We start from the raw sequence: 23,960 nt of genomic DNA, 5'->3' as shown, positions 1-23,960 counted from the left end.
GCTGCCCGCGGCCCGTTCCCCTCACGCCGCTCTTTGATCCCGCTCGCTCCGGCCCGGGGCGCTCCGGGGGGGGGGGCCTGGAAACCGCCCCCGCCGCGCGTGTCCCCCCCACCTCCCCCCCCTCCCGAGGGGGCGCCTTGAAACCGCCCGCGGCTCCGGCCAATCAGCGCCTTGTTTACACTGCGTGATTGACAGCGCGCTGGCGCGCCGCCAGCCAATCGCGGCGCGGCGGGGGGGGTGGGGCCCCGCGCGCTGCGGCGGGGGGCGCGCGGCAATGCGATGCCGCCCCACCCCTCCGCCCCGAGCGCGCACCGCGCCTGCGCGCCGCTCCCTCCTCCCCATTCATCCGCCGGGCTTGAATTAGGCGCCGCCGTTCCGCGCCGCTCGCCGCGCGCCGATTGGCGGGAGCGCTGGCGGCCCGCCAGCCAATGGGGAGCGGCGCTCTCCTGACGCGCGGCGCGCGCGCCGGGAGGAAGAATGGAGCCGGGGGTGGGGGGGGGGGGGGATCAATGGCCGGCGGGGCGCGAGCGCCGCGCGGCGGCCAATCAGCGAGGGGGCGCGCGCGCGGGGCACGCGCTCATTAGCATGCGGGGCGCGCCCGCCCCGGCGGAGAACGCGCGGCGTGAGCGGGAGGCGCGGCGGGGTCCCCCCCCCCCCCCCCCCGCCTTTTTCCCACCCCCCCCCCTTTCCCTCCCCCCCCCCACCACCACCCTCCCCCCCCCCCCCCCCAACCACACACCCCCGGTTCCCTTTGCTGCAGGAGCAGCCGGTGCATGGGCAGTGCACGGGCACCGGCAGGAGCACGCTGCGCACCCCCGCCACGGGACCGCACTCGCCCCGCGCGCGGAACGCCCCTCCGGTAAGTAACTGCGATCCGCGGGTGGGTTTTTTTTGTTGTTGTTGTTGTTGTTGTTGTTGTTGTTGTTGTTTGGGGGTTATTTTAATTTCGGGCGCTCCCGGGGTTATTGTTTTTGTTGGGGTTTTTTTTTTATTTGTTGCTTTTTTTTTTTTGGTTTTTTTTTTGTTTTTTTTTACGCCTTAGCAATTTTTTTTGGCGTTATTTATTTTGGTTTTTGGGCGTTAATTTTTTTTTTTTTAATTGCGTTTTGGGCATTATTTTTATTTGTGTTTTGGGCATTATGGTTTTTTTTTCTTTGCCTACTTGGATTTATTACGTTTTAAATTTTTTGTGGCGCTAATTATTTTGCAGTTTTTCCAATTCATTTTTTGCAGATTTCCTTTTTGTTTTTTTTTTTTTTTTTTTGCGTTTTTACCTTATTATTTATCTTTTCGCTTTATTTGTTTGCACCTAAATATTTATTTGCATGTTTCCGGCATCAAAATATTTTCTACGTTCGTCTTTTTCCTAAAAAAATATTTTTTCTCTTCATCTTTTTTCCCCCAAAATATTTTTCCCTTTATCTCTTTCCACCAAAATATTTTCCCCTTCATCTTTTCCCATTAAAACATATTTTCCCTTTCATCTCTATATATTAAAACATTTTCCCCTTAAAACCCGTCTCTTCAAAACGCTTCGTCTAAAAATTTTGTTCATTAAAATTTTGTGCGTGAAAACATTTGTTCATTAAATCATTTGCTCATCAAACGCTGCTTCACTAAACCGTTTGCGCCTTCAAACATTTTCGTATCGAGCCCTTTTTGCCTTCAATTTTTTGCTTTAAATATTTTTCCCTTTCAATTATTTCCCATTAATTTTTTTTTCGCTTTACATTTGTGGGTTTTTTTAAATCTCAAATTAAAAAAAAAAAAGGGGAAAAAAAAAAAAAAAAAAAAAGCAAAACATCCTTTCCCACATATTTTCCTCAGCTTTATTTCAAGGAAATTCACATGTTTTGTTCCCGGCCCGCGTTTCTTCCCCCGGGGCTCGCCCCGGCGCTCCCCGCGGTCCCGGCCGGGCCCCCCGCGCCCCCCGGCCGCGCTCGCCGCCCCGCGCCCCTTTGTTCGCCGCCGCCCGGCCCGTGCCCGGCTCCCCCCGCCGGATCGGGCCCCCCCGGCCCCGGCGCTGCCAGAACAATGACCCGGCGGGCGGGAGCCGCGGCCGGGCACCGGCAGAGACCGGGAACCGCGGCCGGGAGACCGCGGAAATACCGGGAAACCGGGGCAGGGCGCCGGGGACGGACCGGGGAACCGGGGAGAGCAGGGTCGGGACAGCGGGTAATACCGGGGAAGCGGGGCCGGGGGAACCGGGCTGGAGGGAAGACGGGGAAACACCGAGGAACCGGGGCTGGGGAAGGAAGGAAAGCGGGGAACCGCGGCGAGGGAGGCGCCGAGCACCGGGGACACAACGGGAAGCGGGGAAGTCGAGGGCGAGCGGGGCCGAGCCCCAGGGAGATACGGTCGGTGAACCGGGAGAGATAAAAGAACCGAGCGCCGGGAAACCGGAACCCGAGCAGCGGCCAGAAACGGTCGGAGCAGCGGGAACCGGGCCCGAGCTCCGGGCAACCGGGATTGGGAACCGGGAGCACTGGATAGAGGGGGAGCTGCGCTCCGGGAGCACCGGGAACATGGAGTGGGGGGAGGGGGGGGGGCCGTGCGCTGAGGAAACTGGGGATCATGAACTGGGAGTACTGGGAAAAGGAGGGGGGCCGTGCTCCGGGGACGGCAGAGAGCGGGGACCGCGCGCCGGTGGTAGCAGGGAACGCGGGGCCCTGCGAACGGCGGAGAAAGCGGGCTGCGTACCGGGGGAAGCGGGGAGCGGAGTGCTGGGGCGCGGGGGCTCTGGGGCGCAGTGATGGCCGTACCCCCCACCCTGGCTGTGCTCTCACTCTCTCCTTTCTCTCTCCCCCCGTGCCAGGAGCGGAGGATGAACCGACAGCCCCGGCGCGGAGCGCGGCACGACGCCCGCCGAGCCGGCCCGGCGCGGCGCTGAGCATCGCCCACGAGCCGTGTCGGGGTCCCGCCGAGCCCCCCCGCGGGTGGGTGCCCCCGGCATGGACGGCCGTGACTTCGCGCCCCCGCCGCGGCTGCTGTCGGAGCGGGGCAGCCTCGGCCACCGGCACGGCACGGGGCGCGTGGCGGGGTCGGCGCACGGGGCCGTGCAGCCCCCCGGACACTTCCAGCCCACCAAGTACTTCCCGGCGCCCATCTCCATGGCCACGCACACAGGTCAGAGGGGTCGGGGCGCCCGCGGTGCGGGGGGGGGGCCGGGAAGGGCCGGGAGGCTCGGCACGGCCCCGGGAGCCCGGCCTCCCTTTGTGCCGACCTCGCTGTCACCGCGCCCGGCGGTTTTTGGGGTGAGGGCTCACGCACACGGGGGACATCCCCCCCCACCCAGCCGCTCCGCCGGCGCGGGAGGAGCGTGACCCCGCGCTGCGCCGGCGAGATCCCGGAGCCGGGACGAGGAGGCGCGTTCGGGGCGAACAACGAGGCCGTTATGCGCGGGGCCGTGGGGCGGCGGTGGAAGGTCACCGAGCCCGGGCTCGATATTCGGCGCCGAAGTGTCAGGGTGCGAAGGGGTTGGCGGCGCGCGTTCGCCGCGGCAGCTGCCGGAGCTGGACAAAGCGCGGCGCACGGCCGAGCCCGGCACGGCCGAGCGGCACCGGGTCACCGGATCCGGCATCCGCGGCGAGCTGCCCGCGCGGCTTTGTCTGCGGCATGTGCTCGGCTGCGGCCGGGCAGGGCTGAACCGGGGTGCACGGCGCCTGCACCGGGCTTCGCTGCACGGGGGCTTTGAGGGCGCAGCCGGCGGGGAGCCCCCGGCTCTGCCGAGCTCCGGGATGGAGCCCGAGCGGGAGCCGTGTGCCGGCTCGGGCCCCCCGCTTCCCGCCGGCGCAGGCGGTTGTCTGGCCGCGGCACGGCGGCAGCGCCGGTTATTGTCGCCGCCTTGATGAGCTGTGAATACTAATAAAATTATATCTGCTTTAATGGGATTACAATTAGTGCGTGGATTAGGGCGGGGGGCACGGCCGGGCCGGCGCGGGGGGGGGGGGGTGGCAGCCGTGGGGGTTCTTGGAAGGGAGGTGGAAAGCGGGGGGCACCGGGGGGTGCCGGGGAGGCGGCGCCGGATCGAGCCCGCGGCCGGGGCGGTTTCGCTTTGTGCCGGCGGCCCTGCTGCCGGGACCACCGCCGGGCTCGGGGGGCCACCCTGGCTTGCCCCAGCTTTGTTGGGCGAGGAGTGCGGATGGGGGATTGGAGGCCGGCCCCGGGATGAGGGTTCGGCTGCTCTCCGGCTCGCGGTTACCGGAGAGGGGATCCCGGAGGGACGCCAGCGCCGGGGTGCTGCTGGCTTCCCTCCGGCTTCCCTCCGGCTTCCCGCCGCGGCCGCGTCCCCGTGCAGGACCCTCACACCCGCCGGGGCCTGGGCGACACATGGGAGCCCGAATGCACCGGAGGTTGTTAAAATAACATGGATCCGGCTAAAAATACCCCGGCAGAAACGCGCCGAAAAAAAAACATTAAAAAAAAAAAAAAACAAAAAAAAAAAACAACCAGAGGAGAAAAAAAAAAAAAAAAAAAAAAAAAAAAACAGAGAAGCCAAACCCAACAACAGAACGAGCTAAAAATATTCCGGCTTTGGCAGGGCCGGCGCAGCCGGAGCGCTTCCCAGCGAGCTGCGCTGCGAGGCTCCGCGCGGCCGGAACGCGGCTGGGGCGGATAAACCGGATAATTTAGCGGCCGGCGGGAGGGGGGTCCCCATCCCCAGCACCCCGTGTCCTCCCGGCGTGGCCCGGCCGCGGTGCCGGCAGCCGTGGTGTAGCATGGCGCGGTAATTAACGCCGGTGATTGATAATTACCCCACCCAGCGCACGGAGCCAGCCCGCGGTCGGCCGTGGCGGGGCGATGCCGGTGCGGCACGCGGCACCCGGGGGGCACGGCGGGCCCGGGGCGGGGGGCTCCGGCCGCGCTCCCCCAAATGGCTCCCGGCGTGGGGCCGGACTACACCTCCCAGGAGCCTTTGCCGGGCCCGGCGGCCGCCCTGGGAACGGGAGATAAAACTGTTTTCCTTGGTTTTATTAAAGCCGTAACTCAGGGCCGCGCGTTCGTGGAACCGAACGATCCGGCTGGCGTCGGGTTTGGCACCGGCACCGCCCGGGGGGGGGGGGGATGGAGACCCCCGGAGCCACCAGAGACCACCCAGGCGGGGGTGCAGCCCCTGCACCCCAATTTAGGGGGTCCCACTGGCGCGGCACACCCCGTGCTGAGCAGGGCCGGGGGTCCCGGTGCCTCCGCCGCAAACGGAGGGTGGGAAACTCTGTCAGAGGCCTGTCCGAGCCACGCTGGGGCCTGGCCGCAATTTTTGCCTTTCGGATGTTTTTGTGGACCAGTGGAGAGTTGTGACTTTGTCGGACTGTATGCCACTGGGCCAGGAGCAGTGTGGCCGTGCCGGTGTGTGGCTGGGCCCTTGGGGATGTGTGCGTGCGTCCCGGTGTGCGTCCCGGTGCTGCCCCGCAGCCTGGCAGTGGCAGTGTTGGTGTTCATCCTGGCGCTGGCACACGGCCTGGCCATGACGGTGCAGCTCCTGGTGCATCCCAGGGTGCGTCCCAGCGGCTGGATGTGCTCCCACACCTGTCCCCTCCCTGGATCGCGCCGCAGGCCGGGCGCCGTGCGGTTCCTGGCACGGCTTTGAGGGGGGATTTGGGTGGTGATGGCGGGAGGCAGGTGGGGACGGTGCCCCTGGCTGGGTGGTGACACAGGGCCAGGTGCCAGCGCTGCAGCCGCTCTGCATGGCTGCTTCCCCGGAGATGGGATCTGACGAGGGGCCGGAGGCCGCGGCGCAGCTCCGGCGCAGGGGCTCCCCGCTCCCCCCAGCCCCCCGTGCGGCGCATTGCCAAAGTGAGTGTCAAAGTTAAACCACATCTGGAGATTAACTGGGCTGCTCCTTGGTAGCCATGAGGCGCCGGGGGCCGAGCGTGGCCGGTGGGAGCAGTGGGATGTGCAGAAGCCCGGATCCTGCGGAATTACCCCAGCTCTCGCAGAGTCATCCCCGAGTGCTTCCACTGTTCCTTAGTCATGAGCTGGATCCAGGCAGAGATGTTGCCACGTGCCAGGCCTTGGGGGACGGGCAGCTGCCACCAGCCCCTGGCACTGCCCGGGGAACAATGGGGGGTGGATGGGCTCCACGGAGAATTTTGGGGCCACTCTGGGTGCCCCCGGCTCCTCAGGACCCCCAGCTCTGCCTGTGCCCTGACTGCCCCACAGCATCACCCCAGGGCAGGCTCTGACCCTGCCTCGTGCTGGGGTCCCCCAGCCCTGGGGGAAGCGGGGGTAGACGAGTCCTCCCCCCACCAGGATCCGCATGTGTGACGTTCACAGGAACTGCACAGGGCGCCCTTGGAGCCACATTTTGGGGGGTTCCTGGGAAGGGTCCATGTGCATGGCATCCATGTGACATCAGGAGCGGGGTGGGACATCAGGACCCCCGGGACTGGACACTCCCTGGCTTCCCTGTGCTCCAGCAATGGTCTTCCAAGGCACGCGTGTGTCAGGTTGTGCCCTGGGTGTGCAAATTGTGCTCTGAGTGTGAAAGTCATGTGTGCAGGCAGCGCGCGCTGAGCGCACGCGTGTGCCAGCTGTGCCAGTGGTGTGTGCCAGCGGCGTTTCCCAGCTGTGCCAGGACTGTCCACCACCCTCGTGAGCCCTTTGCACATGTGGCCCCAGTGGGTGTGCAAGCACTGAGTGTGCAGTGGCTGTGGCCAGCACAGCTGCCAGTGGCATTCCGGAGGGGATAACCCATCACACAATGCTGGGATCACCCTCCTGGCCCCTCGGGCACGTTCGGCAGCATTTCACCATTGCAGCGTTCATTTAGTGCCGTAACAATATGGATTCAGTTGGAATTACAGCACCGAGGGAGCCAGAGCCTGTTTATTCCCTGTTTGCCAAATTTTTAAAGGGGCCGTGTGGGTTGTGAAGCACATGGGGGGCTGCCCACCATCCCCTGCCCAGTTGGGGGGGGGCCCGGGTTGCCCCTGCCAGTGTCCCTGCCAGCTCCCGGCCCTCCGCCCGCGGCCTCAGCTCCATTAGGAATGTTCCAGCCCCAAAATAGCCGAGGGAGAAACCCAACCCTGGGCACGTCCCCCCCGCCACCGCCGCGGTCCTGGGTCTGTCACCGCCTTGGGGATCCCAGAGCAGCCGTGGGCTGAACCCCCCCAGGACCACGGCCCCCTCTCCATATGCTGGCCCTGAAACTTTCTGCCTTCCCAACACATTCCCATCTGTGCTGCACTTGGAGAGGGGGCGAGGAGCAGCTGGAGGGAAGGGAGCACCTCTTGCTGCCCCCTCCTGAGTCTCCCCGGTGCCCCCCGCCCCTCTCAGCGCTGTCGGTGTGGCCGTGCTGAGACCTGGCACACTGGTCACACGTGTGACCCTCTGCGGATTCAGAGCCAAGGGAAATTTCGTGCCGGAGCCGGGAGCGATGCCGGCGGGGCTGAGTCACGGCACCGGCCTCGGGGAGCCCAGCCAGGGAGTTCCCAGGGTGACGCTGCCGGGGGGCGGTGGGGGGGCCGGGCTGGGACCCCGCAGCCCATCTGTCCCGTGCTGGCAGCCCGCCCCACGGTGCTGTGCCCGTCCTGGCGCGGGGAGGAGCCACCGGCACTGCCGGCTCATCGCTGGCACGAGTTGTGCCCGGTCTCAGCAGCATGGGCTGCTCTGGCTTATCAGCGACACGAGTTGTGCGCGTCCTCAGTGACCCGTCCCTGTCCTGTGCTCGCCATCACCGTGGCTGGAGGGGCAGAACCGGGGGGCCGCTCCCTGCCCCTGCTCAGTGCTGAGCGTGGCAGAGCGTGAGTGTGCAGGGGGCCACGGCGAGTGGGAATGCGGGCTCGGCGGTGCTGGCCACGGGGGACCCGTGAGTCAGCGGGTGGGCGGCGGGGAGCGGCGGCCCCACAGCCCTCCCGGGACGCCGCGGCCCCGCCGCCATCGGGGTGGGGCGAGGGGTTATTTTTTTCCAGCCCGTTTCTCAGCTTCCAGAAAAAGTCTCGTTCTGGAAACCTCGGCTTCCCGCCCGGCCCAGCCGCCCGGCACGCTGCCGGCTCCACGCCCGCACGGGGTCCCGCGGCACGGCCGGGGCTGTGGTGCACAGGGTGGGTTTGTGCAGGCAGCACCAGGCAGGGATCCCCCGGGACACGTTGGCACAGCGGGATGTGCCCACCCATGCCGGTGCACGTCCGGTTCCCAGGGATGTGGGTGGGATGCGGCCGTGCCCCCGGCCCACGCGGCCCTGCCCGGCTCGGCCTCGCCACGGAGGAAGGAGCGAAGCTGCCTGAAACCACATCCCGACACTCATCCCAGAGGCATCCCGGTGGGATTAGCCGGGGAGCGTGGGCCGGCTTAGAGAGCAAAGCATCGCTTCCTGCCCCGGCCGGGCGGGCAGCCAGCCCGCGCTCCGCTCCGCGCCACGCCACGCGTGCCGAGCTGTGCTGAGCCGTGCCGAGCCGTGCCACGGCCGCTCCGGCACACACAGACGTGGGGAGTGGGACCGCACGGTGAGGGGCAGCTGCTCCCCCATCCCGGCTCCCCCATCCTGGCTCCCCCCCATCCCGGCTCCCCCCATTCCCACTCCCCCCGCCCGGCCGCTGGCCACCAGCTCCGAAGTTTCCACCATGATCTCACGGCTTGGCCGGGATGGGAGCGGGATGGGGGGCGGGATGGGGAGCGCCGGCCATGGGCCTCCCCAAGGGTGCTGGGGGCCCCCCCGGGCTGCGGGGGAGGCAGCAGGGTCAGGGCCAGGGCTGTCCCCCCTCCTTGTGCTCACACACATGTGCGCACACACACACACACCACACATGTGCACCCACGTGGCCCGGCACAGCCCATGTCCCCGGAGCTTGGGATTGTCCCAGCACTGGGAGCAGCCGGTGTCCCCTGGGGGGGAGCAGCATTGTGGGGAGCCACACGTGTTTGCAGAGCCTCCCACGTTGCTGGCACACCTGTGTGAGTGCTTAGGGCACGCACAGGGCAGGGCTCTGGTGCCCCTTGCACGGCTCTGCCGTGCCTCGCGCACTCTGGGGCACGTCTGAGCCCCGTGGGGCTGGGGGTGTCAGGGACACGAGTGCATGAGGGGACGTGGGGGCTCGCAGGGGACGTGCACAGCGTGTGCACGAGGGACAGGGTGACACGAGGGACATGGTAACGCGAGGGGGGCTGTGAGCACAAGGGCCGTGTGTGCACAGGGGCTGGGTGTGCACAAGGGACACAGGCCCGGGAGGGACACATGTGGCGCGAGGGCTGGGTGTGCCTAGGGGAGGCACCGGTGCAGCGTGGGCTGCACAGCCCCGTGGCAGCCGTGCACACACGCGTGTGCACAGGGGAGTGTGGTGTGCTGGGTCATGCGAGCAGGGCCTGCACAGCCCCCCCTGACTGCCCTCAGCCCCCACCAGACTGTTGTCAGCACCCCTGACTGTGCCCTCTCCCTGCAGCCGGCAGCAGCCTGATGGGGAGTGCCCCCCCCTCCTCCTTCATGGGGGGCTTCCTGAGTGGCAGCCTGGGCTCGGGGGGGCCCAGCCACCCCGCTGGCCCCGCCGCCTCCCCCCCAGAACCGGCCTTCTGCGGGCCCCACTCCGGCACCTCCCAGATCTGGTTCTCCCACTCCCACGAAGGTGAGTGGGCACCGGGGTGGGGATGGCTGTGGGTCCAGGGTGGCCAGAGGCAGTCATGGCTCTGCCCGGTGCCAGTGGTCCCGTCCTACCAGTGCCCATGTGTGTGGGATCCAGACCCCCTGGGTCAGCAGCTTCTGGGTGGTGAGGGTGGGTTTGGCCACTGTCATGCCCCAAAACGCCCTGGGCATCCACAGGGAGCGGGCTCAGACCCCACAGTTGGGTTTGGGGGGGCCGGAGAGGCTCGTGCCGGGCTGCAGAGCTCCACCTGAGGCCGGGCCACCTCGTGTCACTGGTGATGATGATCCCGGACAGGGACACCCCTGTTGGGGCAGGTGACAGTGTGGGGACCCCGGGAGCAGCCCTGGTTCAACCGAGTCCCTGTGCCCCCCCATGCGCCGGCGTCTCCGTCCCGCCGGAGGAGCGGGAGCGGGGTGGCGGTGCTGGCGCGGGGCCCTGGCAGCCTGCCCGGCTGGTAGTTTGACCGGCTGCCAGCTGGCTCCCGGCGTTCCGGGGGGGCACGGGGGGACGGGGACGGGCAGCGCACGCGGCTGACGGACAGCCCGCCCGAGCCGTGCCGAGCCGAGCCAAGCACGGCCACTGCTGACACGGGGCTGGGGGGTGGGGGTGGGGGGGGGGGTCTCAACCCCACTCCCCGTTCCCAGAGGGTGGGAGGGGTCCCAGCCTGGAGGGGATGATGGGCTCTGCAGAGAGCTCCCAGCTGGAGCCGTGCAGGTTGGGATGCCGGGGCCAGGTGCCACCCCAGCCCCGCTGATTCTATGTCCCCAGCCCCGGGGTACCCCCGCTTCTCCGGGAGCTTGGCCTCCACCTTCCTGCCCATGGGCCACCTGGACCACCACGGCAATGGCAACGTGCTCTATGGCCAGCACCGTTTCTACGAGAGCCAGAAAGGCAGGTACCGGGGACCCCCATGGGGGCGTAGGTCCCCAGCCTGGCAGGGGTGAGGGGCTCGGTGCTGGAGCAGGTGGTACTGGGGCAGCGGGTGGGGGGTGGGTGCCAGTCCCAGCCCTGCTCCTGCTTTTCACGGGGTTCTGACGGGCCGTTATTTGGGTGGGACATGGACCTAACGAGCCCAACCCTTCATCCCAGTCCTCCCCTCACTGGCACGGCTGCCGTTTGGGTGGGGGCTGCGCGGGGGGTCTCACCCATTGCCCTCCCCTCCAGATAACTTCTACCTGCGGAACCTTCCGGCGCAGCCCCCCCTGCTCCCCGCCAGCCACGGCTTCCCCGGCATCGCCCGCGCCGCCCCCGGGCCCCCCGCCGGCTCCTGCAGCCGGGAGCGGGACGCCGGCCCCCTCCCCAAGACCCCCAAGGACTACGAGCGCTTCCTGACGGGCAAGGAGAAGGGGGGCAAGGGGGACCCCAAGGAGCGGCTGCCCGAGGAGGACCCCAAGGAGCGGCACAAGGCGGTGCTGCCGGTGCTGCCCGAGGGGCACTGCAAGGAGGGGGTGCCGCCGCGGGGCTCCGGCGACGGACGCCCCAAACCCCTGGCCTCGTGCCTGCTGGGGGCCAAGGGGCTGGACGGGGACGGTGCCCGCGCCGCGCTGCCCAGCTGTGCCGGGAGCGCCCTGCCCCGCGCCGCCCGCTGCGCCCCCAAGGAGCGGGAGCCGGGGGTCCCCGAGGCCCCCCAGCCCTACGGCGAGGCGGTGGAGCGGCGGCAGATGCTGCACCACGCCGTGTCCTACGCCGTGCCCGCCGCCGGCTCCTTCCCCTGCCTCCCGCTCCACGCCGGCCCCGAGGTGCTGTGCCCGCTGCCCGAGCCCCCCGCCCGCGAGCTGAAGCTCAGCGGGGCCACGTTGGTTCCCTCCGTGGGGCCCCCGACGGACAAGAGCCGCTCCTTCCAGGCGGAATCCGGCGGGATGGAGCGCGGGGAGGGCAAGGAGCGGCACGCCGAGGCGGGCGCCGAGCCCTACGGTGCCCCCTTCCACCACCCGCTGAAGGCCGAGGGGCCGGCGGAGCGGCGGCTGGACTGGGGGACTCCGGGCACCCGGCTGAAGGGGCTGGAGTACCTGGGGGGCGGCGCGGCCGAAGGACCCCCCTTCTCCGGCCGGTGCCCCGCGCCCAAGGCGGGTCTGGAGAAGGGCTACTTCGAGGTGCCGCCCGCCCCCGACTGCTCCCGCGCCCCCCGGCCCGACCCTCTGGGCGTCCGCGTCGGCCCCTCCTGCTGCACTTTAGAGAAGGGCCCCCCCAAGGACCCCCCGGCCCAGAAGGTGGCTCGGATCCGGCACCAGCAGCACCCCGAGGCGGAGGCGGCCGAGGGCAAGCGCAAGCCCCTGGAGTTGGGTGGCCTGGGCTACGGCGGGCACCCCCTGCCCCCCTGGGGGGTGCAGGGCCAGGGGCCCCCCCTGGCTGTGGCGGAGGAGCGGAAGGGGGGGCCCTACCTGGACCCCTTTGGCGCGGGGCTGGTGCGGGCGCAGGAGGTGCCCAACGCCCCCGACGAGGTGTCGGCCATGAAGAACCTGCTCAAGTACAGCAACGGGGCACTGCTGGGGGGGCAGAAGGGCCCCCCCTTCGTGGGGCTGGGCAGCGCCAAGGGCAGCTGCGCCCACCAGGATGCCAAATTCCCACCGGGAAAGGGTCAGCCGGAGCTGGAGCGGCCGGACTGCGCCCGCGGCCGGGAGCACGAGGCGCTGGGCCCCGGCGGCACCGAGGGCGAGGTGCGGCAGCCGCCCGTGGGCATCGCGGTGGCCGTGGCGCGGCAGAAGGACACGCTGGGCCGCCACGAGCCCTACGGCACCGGCGGCGCCGGCGGCAGCGGGCGGCAGCGGGCGGCTGCCGGAGTCAAAGGTGAGGGCTGGGGAGGGGGCCGGGGTGGCGGGAGGCTGGCGGTGCCACGCTGATGCCACCGTGGTGTCCCCGTGGCAGCAGGCACCGCGCGCCCCGTGCACCTGATGGAGCTGGAGGCGGAGGAGGAGCGGGGCCGGCTGTGCGAGGAGCGCCTGGGGCTGCCCGGGAGGGACATCCTGCTCCAGTGAGTGATGGGGGCCAGGGGTGCTGCTGGGGGCCGGGGGGAGCCGGGGTGTGAGGGCTGGAAAACGTGCTGTGCGTGCTTTTTGGGGCGCAGGGGTGGAAGATGGGGGTCCCTGGAGGTGCTGCTGGGGGGGTGCAGGGGAGGGTGATGCCAGTGCTGCCCCCACACTCTGTGTGTCCCCTTTTCCCGCAGGGACAACAAGGACCTGGTGGAGTTTGCCCGGATGCACCCGTCGGGGGGGTGTCCCGGGGAGCTGACCCCCCACCTGATGATGACGGGGGGCTCGTCGCTGCCGGCGGGGCAGCTCGGGGGGGACCCCGCCGCCCACGCCCACCCTGCCCACACGCACTGGCTGCCCCGCACCCGCAGCCCCTCCATCTGGATGGGGGGACACTCCTACGGTCGGTGCCGGGTTTGGGGGAAGTTGGGTGGGTGCTGAACCCCGGCAGTGGGGTGCTGACAGACCCCTCCTGTCCCCACAGGCATCGGGCACCCCGCTCTGCACCAGAACCTGCCCCCTGCCTTCCCTGCCTCCATGCCCAGCGCCATGCAGCCCGTGTTCCCCCTCGCCCAGGACCCCCCTGCCCAGCTCGTCATCCTCCCCACGGAGCCCCCCACCCACGGCACCCCCCACACGCTGGGTGAGCCTGAGACCCCACCATGTGCTGGGAAGGGAGGTCCTGGAGGCTGGGGGGAGATTGAGAGAGAGGAGGGGGGATCCTTGGGGGTGCAGGGTGGGAGATGGGGGGTCACAGTGGGTACTTTTGGGTGTTCAAGGTTAATGGGGTCCCTGGGGGTACTTTTGGGGGTGAAGGGGAGGGGTATGGGGTCCTTGCAGGTGCTTTTGGGGTTCAGGGGTGGGAGATGGAGGTCTCTAGGCGTGCTGCCAGGGTCACAGGGCTGGGGTTGGGCACTGCTGGGGTCTGTGGGGTGACCCTGAAGAGGGTCTCCAATTGCCCCCCCTCTGCTGGCAGCTGACGTGATGGACCAGGCGTCGCTGTGGCCCCCCATGTACCCGGGCCGGGGTCCCGGTGCCCACCTGCAGCACACGGGGCAGCTCCCCGTGTACCCACGCTCACAGTTCCTGCGGCAGCAGGAGCTCTATGCCCTGCAGCAGCAGCAGCAGCAGCAGCAGCAGCAGCAACAGCAACGGGCGGCCCAGGCCCTCGAGATCCAGCGCCAGGTGCACGGCCAGGTGCCAGGGGGCTGGGGATGGGATGGGATGGGATGGGATGGGATGGGATGGGATGGGATGGGATGGGATGTGGGGCTGGCTGGAGGCTGCAGGCTGGGATGGAGGTTGGGGTGGAGGGTGGATTATGGGACTGGCATGGCAGATGTGGGGAAGGACTGAGGGGGTGGGGGACAGGCAGTGGGGCAGGGACTGGACCACGGGGCTGGATGGGGAAGTGGGATGCAGGGCTGAGATGTGGGGCGGGATGTGACACGTGCCACCTCGTTGTACCCCGCAGCGGAAGCCGGAGGAGCAGCCCCTGGAGCTGGAGGAGAGGGGTCCCGAGAAGCCCCTCAAACCCTCCCACAAAGCAGTTGCCTTAAACCCCCCGGCCAAGGGCCTGACCTCGGCGGCCCCCGCGCCCCCCAAGCTGTCCCCGTGCTGCCACTCGCCGGCCCTGCGGCACCCGGCCAAGTGCCCCGTGACGCTGCCCACGGCCCCCTGCACTTTACCCGCCTGCCCCGCCGCCAGCCCCGCCGTGGCCCCCCGCTCGCCGGCCGCCAGCCCCCTGCCCGCCCCCAGCAAGGGCGGCGACGGCGGCGAGGACGCGCGGGGCGAGGGGCAGCCCCCGCGCCGCTACCCCAAACCCCTGGAGCCAGGTAGGACCGCGGGGACGGGGAACGGGAGGAGGGCGGCCGGGGAAAGCCGGGGCGTCCCCGCTGATCACCGCCCGCTCCCCGCAGACCTGCCCCCCGGGTATGGCTACCCCGCCACCGCCATGGGCTACCCCGCGGCGCACTCGGCCGAGCCGGCCGACCCCGACCCCGTGCACGCCGGCTCCCCGCCCGCCGAGCCCGAGCAGTCCCGGACCTTCAGCCCCACGGCCGAGGCGCTGCGGGAGCCGGGCCCCCCGCGGGAGCCCCCGGCCGAGGGTCCCGGCGCGCTGCTGCACCGCCACCACCTGCTGCTCCCGCCGGGACCGCTCTGCGGGGAGCGGGGGGCAGCGCCGGCCGGGGGCGGCACCGAGGAGCCCTTCGGGGGGCACCGGGAGGTGGCTCAGGGAGCGCCGGAGCAGCCGGAGCAGCAGCACCCCGTGCCCGAAGAGGGGGGCTCCCCGCTGCTCTCCCCGCTGCCCCCCGCTGCGGAGGAGGAGGAGGAGGAGGAGGAAGAGGAGGAGGAAGGCGACAGCGATGGCTCGGAGCCAGAGGGCAGCTGCGATGAGGAGGAGGAGGAGGAGGATGGTGACGTCCCCAGTGGACACCAGGGCTGCACGGGTGGGCTGGAGGCGCTGATCGCCGCCGGCATCGACCTGGGGGAGCTGCCAGCGCTGGAGGAGCCCGAGGAGCCTCCCCCGGCCCCCCCTTCGCCTGCCCCCCACCCCTCAGGGATCCCGGGCATCGCCCTGCTCAGCGAACTCGCCGACCTGGAGCTGCGCCGGCGCCGCTGTGACCTGGCCAGGGAAGGTGGGTGACACCCGGTGCCCCCCAAGTGTCCCCAGCATGCCCTGGTGACTCCCAGCGCCCCAGGCGCTTCCAGTGCCCTCTGTCCTGTGGGACTGGGGTCTGCGTGCCGTGCCATGCTGTGCCCCACTCGCAGCCAGGGCTCGGCTCCAGCGCTGGCTCCAGGCAGGCGCCGGGATTCCCTCCCAGCTCGGCTTCCCCAGGGAATCCCAGAGGCCCCAGCGGGAATGGCCGCAGAGCCTGGCACATCCCCAGCCCTGCAGGCGGGAGGGAGGGAGGGAGCGAGGGGGGGACCCAGTGCTGTGTTCAGGTGGGGACAGCGTGGGGTGAGGAGCTGGCTGTGGTGTCCCACTCCCCGTGGATGGGGTGGTGGGATGGGCACGGGGCCAGATGGGGCAAATCATCACGGCCCTCCCAGCCAGGGGTCCGCTCCTGTGCCCCCCAGCCCGCCCAGGAGCCAATGCAGGGCTCTGGGATGTCGGTCCTTGCTGACCCCCTGCCCTCCCCACAGGTGAGGATGAGGAGCTGCTGGCCTTCAACCTGCAGAACCTGGCCACGGTGGCGGCCGCCTGGTCGCTGGTGGAGGCGGCGGGACGGGAGGGCAGCCCCCCCGCACTCAGCCCCCTGCCCGTGTCCCCCCCGCCCCGTGCCCGCGTCCCCCGGCGCAAGTACACCTGGACCCCCAAAACCAAGGCCGTGAGTGTCTCCTGGAGGGGGTGGGAAGGGGGGGTGAGCTGTGCCCAGCCTCAGCCCTGGCTTTGAGGCCGCTGGCGCTGCCAGCTGTGCCCAAACCCCCCCCTGGCCACCCAGGTGTGCCCGCTGAAGGCGGCCATGGAGCAGCTGAACACGCAGGAGGTGGAGGTGCGGATGCGCCTGGCCGAGCTCCAGCGCCGCTACAAGGAGAAGCAGCGGGAGCTGGTGAGGCTGCAGCGGCGCCACGACCACGAGTACGTCCTGTCCCCGTCCCCGTCCCCGTCCTGAGCCCGGGGACAGCACTGACAGTGATCTGTGCAGCGAGCCTGGGCCTGTCCTCGCCCTGGTGGCGGCGGGGGCTGTGCTGACGGTGCCCCCCGTTTTCCAGGCGTGACGAGAGCTCCCGCAGCCCGGCGCGGCGCGGGCCGGGCCGGCCGAGGAAGCGGAAACACTCCAGTGCCCTGGGCAGGGCCGAGAGCCGCAAGGTCAAGTGAGTGACTGGTGCCGCGTGTCCCCCTTGGCCCAGGGGACGAATTTAATCGGCAGGTTTTATGTCACAAAACGTTAGTGAGGGAGGGGAGGAGGGAGACGGCAGCTGGGGCGTGCAGGAGCCAGCCAGAGTGGGGTCTGGATCCTTCTGGGGGGTGCAGGATGAAGCTGAGGGGTGCAGCTTCCATCCAGGGGTGCAGGATCCCCCCCCCAAGGGGGTGCAGGGTTCCCTGGGGGCCCTGCGGGCGCCGTGCCCACACTGTGCCCCCCCAGGGCAGTGAAGACCAGCCTGTCCCTGCTGTGTGCCGAGCTGAGGGGGGACCCCGAGCCCCAGAAGAAGAGGAGCAAACTGGCTGGAGGCACCTTCAGCAGCCTCCAGGGCTCCCCGGTGAGTCCCACGGGGTCTGGGGGGTGTGTTCTACCCCCAACGCCCCCCTGAGTCCCCCCAGTGTGGGGTCCTCTGCCCTGTGTGGTGACTCGTGGGGTGTCACAGCTGAAGCAGAAGGTGAAGGGCAAGGGGCTGCCCCCCGGGCTCAGCCCCTTCCGCCGGAGGGACCCCAACCCCGCTGCCCGCATCCAGAAGAAGCTGAACCGGCCCAAGGGCTCCAAGGGCTCCAAGTACCAGGGGCAGGACCCCGGTCCCCGGCAGCCCCCCCACTTCCGAGGCAAGGCGGGCACAGGGATGGGGTGTGGGATTGGGATGGGGGTGATGGGGTGAGGTCCAGAATGGGCCACAGGGGTGGGATGGGGAGCTGCTTGTGAGGTGGTGTGGGACAGGGGATGGGGATGTGGGATCTGGCACGGGGACGGGGATGTGAGGGTTGGGGTTCTGGGGTCTGTCATGGGACTGGGGTTCAGGGTCGAAGCTGGGGGTGCAGGGTCCAGCCGTGGGTCTGGGGGGCGCAGGACAGATGGGGGGTGTGGCTCATGCCAGGGGGTCACACACGGCCTCGACTCACCCAGTTCTTCAGTGGGGGTGCAGGGGCCACCCCTGTGTGCAGGAGTCCCTCACCGCTGTCCTCTCCCCTTGCAGACGAGCCTGAGGGTGACACGGACAGCGAGGAGGGGGACGAGGAGCCGGGGCTGTCACTGCCCACAGGGCCGGTGGCTGTGCTGGGACCCTCCCCATCCTCCGTGGTGAAGATGGAGGCCAATGAGAAGGCCAAGAAGAAAAAGGAAAGGCAGGGGCTGCTAGGTAACGGGATTGACCCTGGCAATGCTGGCAGGCACAGGGGCAAGGACCCCGGGGGGCACCTGCTGGGACTGGGTGGGCAACTGTGAGGTGCTGCAAGCCCGGGCCTCCATGGGGTCCCCTGAGCCCCGTCACCCCGTGGGGTGCCCTGACCCCTCTCCCTGCCAGGTCCCTGCCGCCTGGGCAGCCCCGAGGGGGAGGTGAAGATCAAGCGGCGGCCGGTGAAGCCGGGGGCAGCCGGGAAGCTGGAGAAGGTGCCGGGCCGGCGGAAGGCGGGGGGCTGCCCCGAGGGCAGCAAGAAGAAGCTGAAAGCCAAGGCCAAGGAGAGCCTGAGGCCCCCAGCCCCCGGCGGCCCAAGCCCCCCGGGACCCCCCAGCAGCCTCTTTGGGGGCACCGACCCCCGGCTGTTGGGGCCGCGGGACGAGGGGGCTCGGCTGGGAGAGAGGGGCAAGAAGGGCACCCGCAAGAGCAAAGGGCTGCAGGCGGCCCTCAGGGTGAGTGGGGGCTGGGCTGGGGGCAACCCTGGGCTCGGGGGCAGGGGGATGTGGCGTCTCCATGGGCTGGGGCCACCAATGGGACCAGGGAATGCAGGGGTGGGGTTGTTGGGGGCTGTCAGTGAGACCTGTGTGCAGGTTTTTGGGGGTGGTTGTGGGGCACTGATGGAGCCGTGGGGTGCAGAGGGATGGGGGCCGGTTTTGCACAGGCTGTGGGTGCTGGCGGAGCTGAGGGGCCACCCCTGAGGGTGGTGGGAGGCCCTGGTGAGCTCTGGGGGGGCTGGGGTCACACAGAGGGGTCATTGGCCGGCCCTGACCTCCCCGTGCAGCGCAAGAACGGGGCACTCTCGCTGGCCCTCTCCCCCCGGAGCGCCAAGACCATCCTGAGCAAGGGCAAGAAGCTGGCCAAGGTCAAGAGCAAAGTGGCCACCAAACAGGTGAGACCCGTGGGGGGTGACCCCCCCCACTCTGGCACGGCCCCCTTTGCCCCCCACCCACCCCAAGCCTCCTCCTGCAGTGCAAGGGCCGGGCCGTCAGCAAACTCCTGGAGAGCTTCACCGTGGAGGACGACTTTGACTTCGACGACAACAGCAGCTTCTCGGAGGAGGAGGAGGAGCTGGGAGGCTGCCTGGCAGGGGGGGCACGCGGGGGGGTGCCCCACGCCTGCGCCATCCAGAAGGAGGATCTGCGGGATGGGCTGCACATCCTGATCCCCAAGGAGGACAGCCTGCTCTACGCCGGCAGCGTGCGCACCATCCAGCCCCCCGACATGTGAGTGGAGGCTCCCGGGGGGTCCCGGACATTTTGGGCAGGGGTGGGGGGGTCCCAGCCGTTTGAGGGGTGCACCAAGGCGGGTGCTGAACCCTTTCTGTGCCCCCTCCCCAGCTACAGCATCATCATCGAGGGTGAGCGGGGGAACCGGCAGCACATCTACTCGCAGGAGCAGCTGCTGCAGGAGGCGGTGAGTGGGGGCGGTCGGGGTGGGGTTCAGGGCGAGGGGTCAGGGAGGGGGTCCCGGACCCCACAAACCCTGACACGCTGCTTCCCCCAGGTCCTGGACATCCGGCCGCAGTCCCGGCGGAGCCTTCCACCCGGCACCCGCGTCTGTGCCTACTGGAGCCAGAAATCCCGGTGCCTCTATCCGGGGAACGTGGTGCGAGGTGAGGCTGGCTGGGGTCAGCCGGTGGGGGCGGGCGGCGCCGGGGATCCCCTGCCCGTCCCAACAGCCCCCCTGTGCCGCAGGCTCCTCCAGCGACGAGGAGGAGGAGGACGCCGAGGCCGTGCTGGTGGAGTTCGATGACGGGGACACGGGACACATCGCTGTGTCCAACATCCGCCTGCTGCCCCCCGACTTCAAGATCCAATGTGAGGGGCGGGGTGGGGTCAGGGGATGTGGGGGGCTGTGGGGGGAGCTCGGCGCCGCCCTGACCCCCCGCTCCCCGCAGGCACCGAGCCCTCCCCGGCGCTGCTGGTGTCCAGCTCCTGCCGGCGGGCGAAGCGGGCGTGTGGCGACGTGGGCACCCCTGGGGCGCTGCCCCCCGCGCTCTGCCCCGACCACGGCCCCCAGCCCCCCCGGAATTCCGGCAGGAAGGCGGCCGGCAAGGAGAAAAGTGGTATGGAGGGGAAGGAGCAGGATGAGGGGGATGTTGTTGGGATGGGGGAAAGGCATTGGGATGTGAGAAAGAGTCCGGGATGAGGGAAGGATACTGGGATGTGGGGAAGTGTGCTGGGGTGTGGGGAAGGCTGCTGGGATGCAGGGAAAGGTGCTGGGGTGTAGGCAGGGGAACAGATTCATGGGACGATGCAGGGATGTATGGAAGGGTGCTGGGATGCAAAGATGGGGTTAAGGGGACTGGCAATATTGGGGTGCAGAGAAAGTTGAGGAGCTGGGGCTGGAGCAAGGGGTGGCACGACGGGGGTGGAGATCAGCCCCAGAGCGTCCCTCCCTCCCTGCTCCTGTGGCCTCCTGACCCCTGTGTTCCGCAGGCAAAGCCATGGAGGGGCTGTCGGGGGGCCGGGGGCCGGCGCTGGGCGACTCCACGGCCGGGCGGCGCGGAGGGTCCCTGCTCAGCTGGGCCGCCGTGGCACAGACCAAGCGGAAGGCGGCGAACAAGGGCTCGGCCGTGCTCCAGAACCTCTTCCAGGTCAACGGCAGCGCCAAGAAGCTGCGGGCCAAGGAGACCCTCTTCCCCCTGCACCACCACCACCACCACCTCGCCGCCCCCGTCTTCGGCAACGCCTTCGGCGCCGACTCCTTCGGCCGCATCGCCAGCTCCTACGGCTCCTTCGGCGCCGGCGCCGGGCTGGTGCTGCCGGCGGCCCAGAAGCTCCTGCGCTCCAAGAAAGCCGAGCGGCTGGAGGCCGAGGTGGGCAGGAGCGGGCGCAGGAAGGCGGCGGGCAGCGAGTACCTGGTCAAGCTGGACCACGAGGGGGTGACATCCCCCAAGAACAAGACGTGCAAGGCGTTGCTGTTGGCCGAGAAGGACTTCGGGGCCAGGCTGGAGCGGCCGCTGGGCAGCCACGGCTACGGACACGCCGGCCTGGGCGGCCGGGAGCGCAGGGGCCGCGCGGCCGCGCACCCGCTGCCCGTGGGGCTGGCGCTGCGCAAGTACTCAGGGCACGGGGACTTCGCCCTGAACTGCGACAGCGACTGCCACAGCTCCTACTCGGACATGGACGAGGACGAGGACGCGGGCGGGCTCGGCGCCGACGTCCCCTCGCGCTTCATGACGCGCCTTTCCGTGTCCTCCTCTTCCTCGGGCTCCTCCACCTCGTCCAGCTCCGGCTCCATCTCCACGTCCAGCCTGTGCTCCTCGGACAACGAGGATTCCTCCTACAGCTCGGAGGACGAGGACTCGGCGCTGCTGCTGCAGACCTGCCTGTCGCACCCGGTGCCGGCGCTGCTGGCGCAGCCGGACGCGCTGCGGCCCAAGGGCGCCGCGCCCCAGCGCTGCTTCCTGTCCAAGGCGGCCGCCGCCGGCCCCAAGGCCAAGCTCAAGCGCAAGGATCCCCTCAGCTTCGCCAAAGCCAAAGAGTTCTCCCGGCGGCAGCGCCTGCCCTCGGTGGAAAACCGGCCAAAGATCTCCGCCTTCCTGCCCGCGCGCCAGCTCTGGAGGTGGTCGGGGAACCCCACGCAGGTAAGGAACCCCACGGGCTCTGCCGCGGCACAGCCGGCACCCAGCTCTTGGCACGGGCCGTGCCCGCCATGGGCGCCCACCTGGGCACGGTTTGGGAGGGAAGGAGCACAGCTCGGGGCAGGGGGCACAGGTCTGCGGGCAAGGGACAATGTGCACACTGGGGACGTGTCAGGTGCCACGTGCTGCCCGCAGAGCCCGGCCTGCTCAGGCTGTTGGGGACATCACCCAGTGTCACGTGTGACATGTGGGTGCCCAGTGCTGGTGGCACTGGCTGCAGGATGGGAGAGGGTGCTGGTGGCACGTGGACAGCCAGCGAGCCAGCGTAGTGACGCCAACTGTGAATGCCAGCACAGGGAGGTGGTGACACCAGCGGTGTCCCTTGAGCTGGCAGTGCGGGTGACACCAGTGGCATCCCTTGAGCTGGCAGTGCGGGTGACACCAGCGGTGTCCCTTGAGCTGGCAGTGCGGGTGACACCAGCGGTGTCCCTTGAGCTGGCAGTGCGGGTGACGCCAGCGGCATCCCTTGAGGTGGCAGTGCGGGTGACACCAGCGGTGTCCCTTGAGCTGGCAGTGCGGGTGACGCCAGCGGCATCCCTTGAGGTGGCAGTGCGGGTGACACCAGCAGTGTCCCTTCAGCTGGCAGTGCGGGTGACGCCAGCCGTGTCCCTTGAGGTGGCAGTGCGGGTGACACCAGTGGTGTCCCTTGAGCTGGCAGTGCGGGTGACACCAGCGGTGTCCCTTCAGCTGGCAGTGCGGGTGACACCAGCCGTGTCCCCAGGCCAGCAGGGCGGGTCTGGGGGTCCCTGTGCTGGCGCTGAGCCCGTGTCCCCTCCCCAGCGGCGCGGCATGAAGGGCAAGGCGCGGAAGCTGTTCTACAAGGCCATCGTGCGGGGCAAGGAGACGCTGCGCGTGGGCGACTGCGCCGTGTTCCTGTCGGCCGGGCGGCCCAACCTGCCCTACATCGGCCGCATCGAGAGCATGTGGGAGTCCTGGGCCAGCAACATGGTGGTCAAGGTCAAGTGGTTCTACCACCCCGAGGAGACCAAGCTGGGCAAGCGCCAGAGCGACGGCAAGGTGAGGGCAGGGCTGGCTCCGGGGGCAGGGAGCCACGTGGCAGCTGAGGTAGCCACGTGCCGAGTCAGGTGGCCACAGGGGTAGGCAGGTACCACGTCGTGGGGTCGTGCATCATGTCAAGTAGCCGCATAATGCGTCAGGTAGCCACACATCGTGTCAAGACGTATCGTGCCAAGGAGCCATGAGGTAGCCACGTATCAGGGCAAGTAGCCATGCACCATGTGTGGTACGTGGGTGTGGTGTCAGGTAGCCCCATGCCATGCCAGGTAGCCGTGTCCCATGTCATGTAGCCACGCATGGCCACGCACCACGTCAGGTAGCCATGTATGGTGTCAAGTAGCCACATATCTACGTCAGGTAGCCATGCACCATGCCAAGTGGCCATGTCCCAGAACAGGTGGCCCTGTCACTGGCCAGGTGGCCCCGTCCTACAGCAGGTAGCCATATCACCAGCTGGGTAGCCATATTCCACAGCAGGCAGCCATGTCCCACAGTAGGTAGCCATGTCACCAGCTAGGTAGCCATTATCCCACAGCAGGCAGCCATGTCCCACAGCAGGTAGCCATGTAGGGAGCCAGGGAGCCACATCCCACAGCAGGTAGCCATATCCCACAGCAGGTAGCCACGTCCCCAGCCGGGTAGCCATATCCCACATCAGGCAGCCATGTCCCACAGCAGGTAGCACAGCTAGGTAGCAACATCTCACAGCAGGTAGCCATGTAGGGAGCCAGGGAGACACATCCCACAGCAGGTAGCCACATCCCCAGCCAGGTAGCCATATCCCACACCGGGCAGCCATGTCCCACAGCAGGTATCCATATCCCACAGCAGGTAGCCATGTAGGGAGCCAGGGAGCCACATCCCACAGCAGGTAGCCACGTCCCCAGCCGGGTAGCCATACCCCCCCAGCTGCTAGCCACGCGGCAGCCCAGGCAGCGGCAGTGACGGCGCCTTGTCCCCGCAGAACGCGCTGTACCAGTCGTGCCACGAGGACGAGAACGACGTGCAGACCATCTCGCACAAGTGCCAGGTGGTGGGGCGGGAGCACTACGAGCAGCTGACGCGCGGCCGCCGCTGCCAGGACCGCCAGGACCTCTATTACCTGGCGGGCACCTACGACCCCACCACGGGGCGCCTGGTGACCGCCGACGGGGTGCCCATCCTGTGCTGACCCCCGGGGTGCCCTGTGCTGACCCCCAGGGTGCTCTGTGCTGACCCCCGGGGTGCCCACCCTGTGCTGACCCCCGGGGTGCCCTGTGCTGACCCCCAGGGTGCTCTGTGCTGACCCCCGGGGTGCCCGCCCTGTGCTGACCCCCGGGGTGCCCGCCCTGTGCTGACCCCCGGGGTGCTCTGTGCTGACCCCCGGGGTGCCCACCCTGTGCTGACCCCCGGGGTGCCCTGTGCTGACCCCTGGGGTGCCCATCCTGTGCTGACCCCCGGGGTGCCCACCCTGTGCTGACCCCGCAAAGGGTGACGTGGGGACACTGGGGGCACGTCGGGGGGCGTGGTGGGGGGGGGGCTCCCCTACAAGCCATAACTTTCCCTAGTACCTCTGACTGTTTGCCAGCAGGTGAAGCAGAAATCAGGTGTGTTGTTCTATTTATTTTGCCTGTAAATATTGTATTTCTTCCGGGAAGTTTTATGGAAAAGCGAGAAAGGAAAAAAACAAACAAACGAAAAAAAAAAAAAACAACCAAACCC

The 23,960-nt window shown here is 68.7% G+C and overlaps 1 protein-coding gene across 2 annotated transcripts; it reads left to right on the top strand.

The window, feature by feature from the left end:
- Positions 1-746: 746 nt before the first annotated feature.
- Positions 747-23,732, top strand: BAHCC1 (BAH domain and coiled-coil containing 1). Of its 2 annotated transcripts, XM_053994540.1 has the most exons (27): positions 747-859; positions 2,816-3,126; positions 9,378-9,557; positions 10,344-10,466; positions 10,740-12,362; positions 12,441-12,546; positions 12,739-12,947; positions 13,029-13,187; positions 13,521-13,741; positions 14,019-14,379; positions 14,464-15,183; positions 15,692-15,876; positions 15,991-16,127; positions 16,262-16,363; positions 16,636-16,750; positions 16,856-17,027; positions 17,396-17,557; positions 17,723-18,048; positions 18,378-18,485; positions 18,566-18,819; positions 18,934-19,009; positions 19,100-19,208; positions 19,291-19,413; positions 19,494-19,661; positions 20,035-21,185; positions 22,023-22,259; positions 23,224-23,732. In XM_053994540.1, the coding sequence occupies exons 2-27, from the start codon at positions 2,952-2,954 to the stop codon at positions 23,428-23,430; spliced, it is 7,509 nt and encodes a 2,502-aa protein (XP_053850515.1). In that variant the 5' UTR covers positions 747-859; positions 2,816-2,951; the 3' UTR covers positions 23,431-23,732. The 2 variants fall into 2 exon arrangements, with proteins under 2 accessions (XP_053850515.1, XP_053850516.1); XM_053994541.1 differs by lacking the exon at positions 747-859 and having other exon boundaries at positions 2,780-3,126.
- The last annotated feature ends 228 nt before the right edge of the window (positions 23,733-23,960 follow it).

This window comes from Vidua macroura, chromosome 19 (assembly GCF_024509145.1).
Source record: "Vidua macroura isolate BioBank_ID:100142 chromosome 19, ASM2450914v1, whole genome shotgun sequence".
NCBI lineage: Eukaryota > Metazoa > Chordata > Aves > Passeriformes > Viduidae > Vidua > Vidua macroura.
This window is presented reverse-complemented; position numbering and strand designations above follow the sequence as displayed.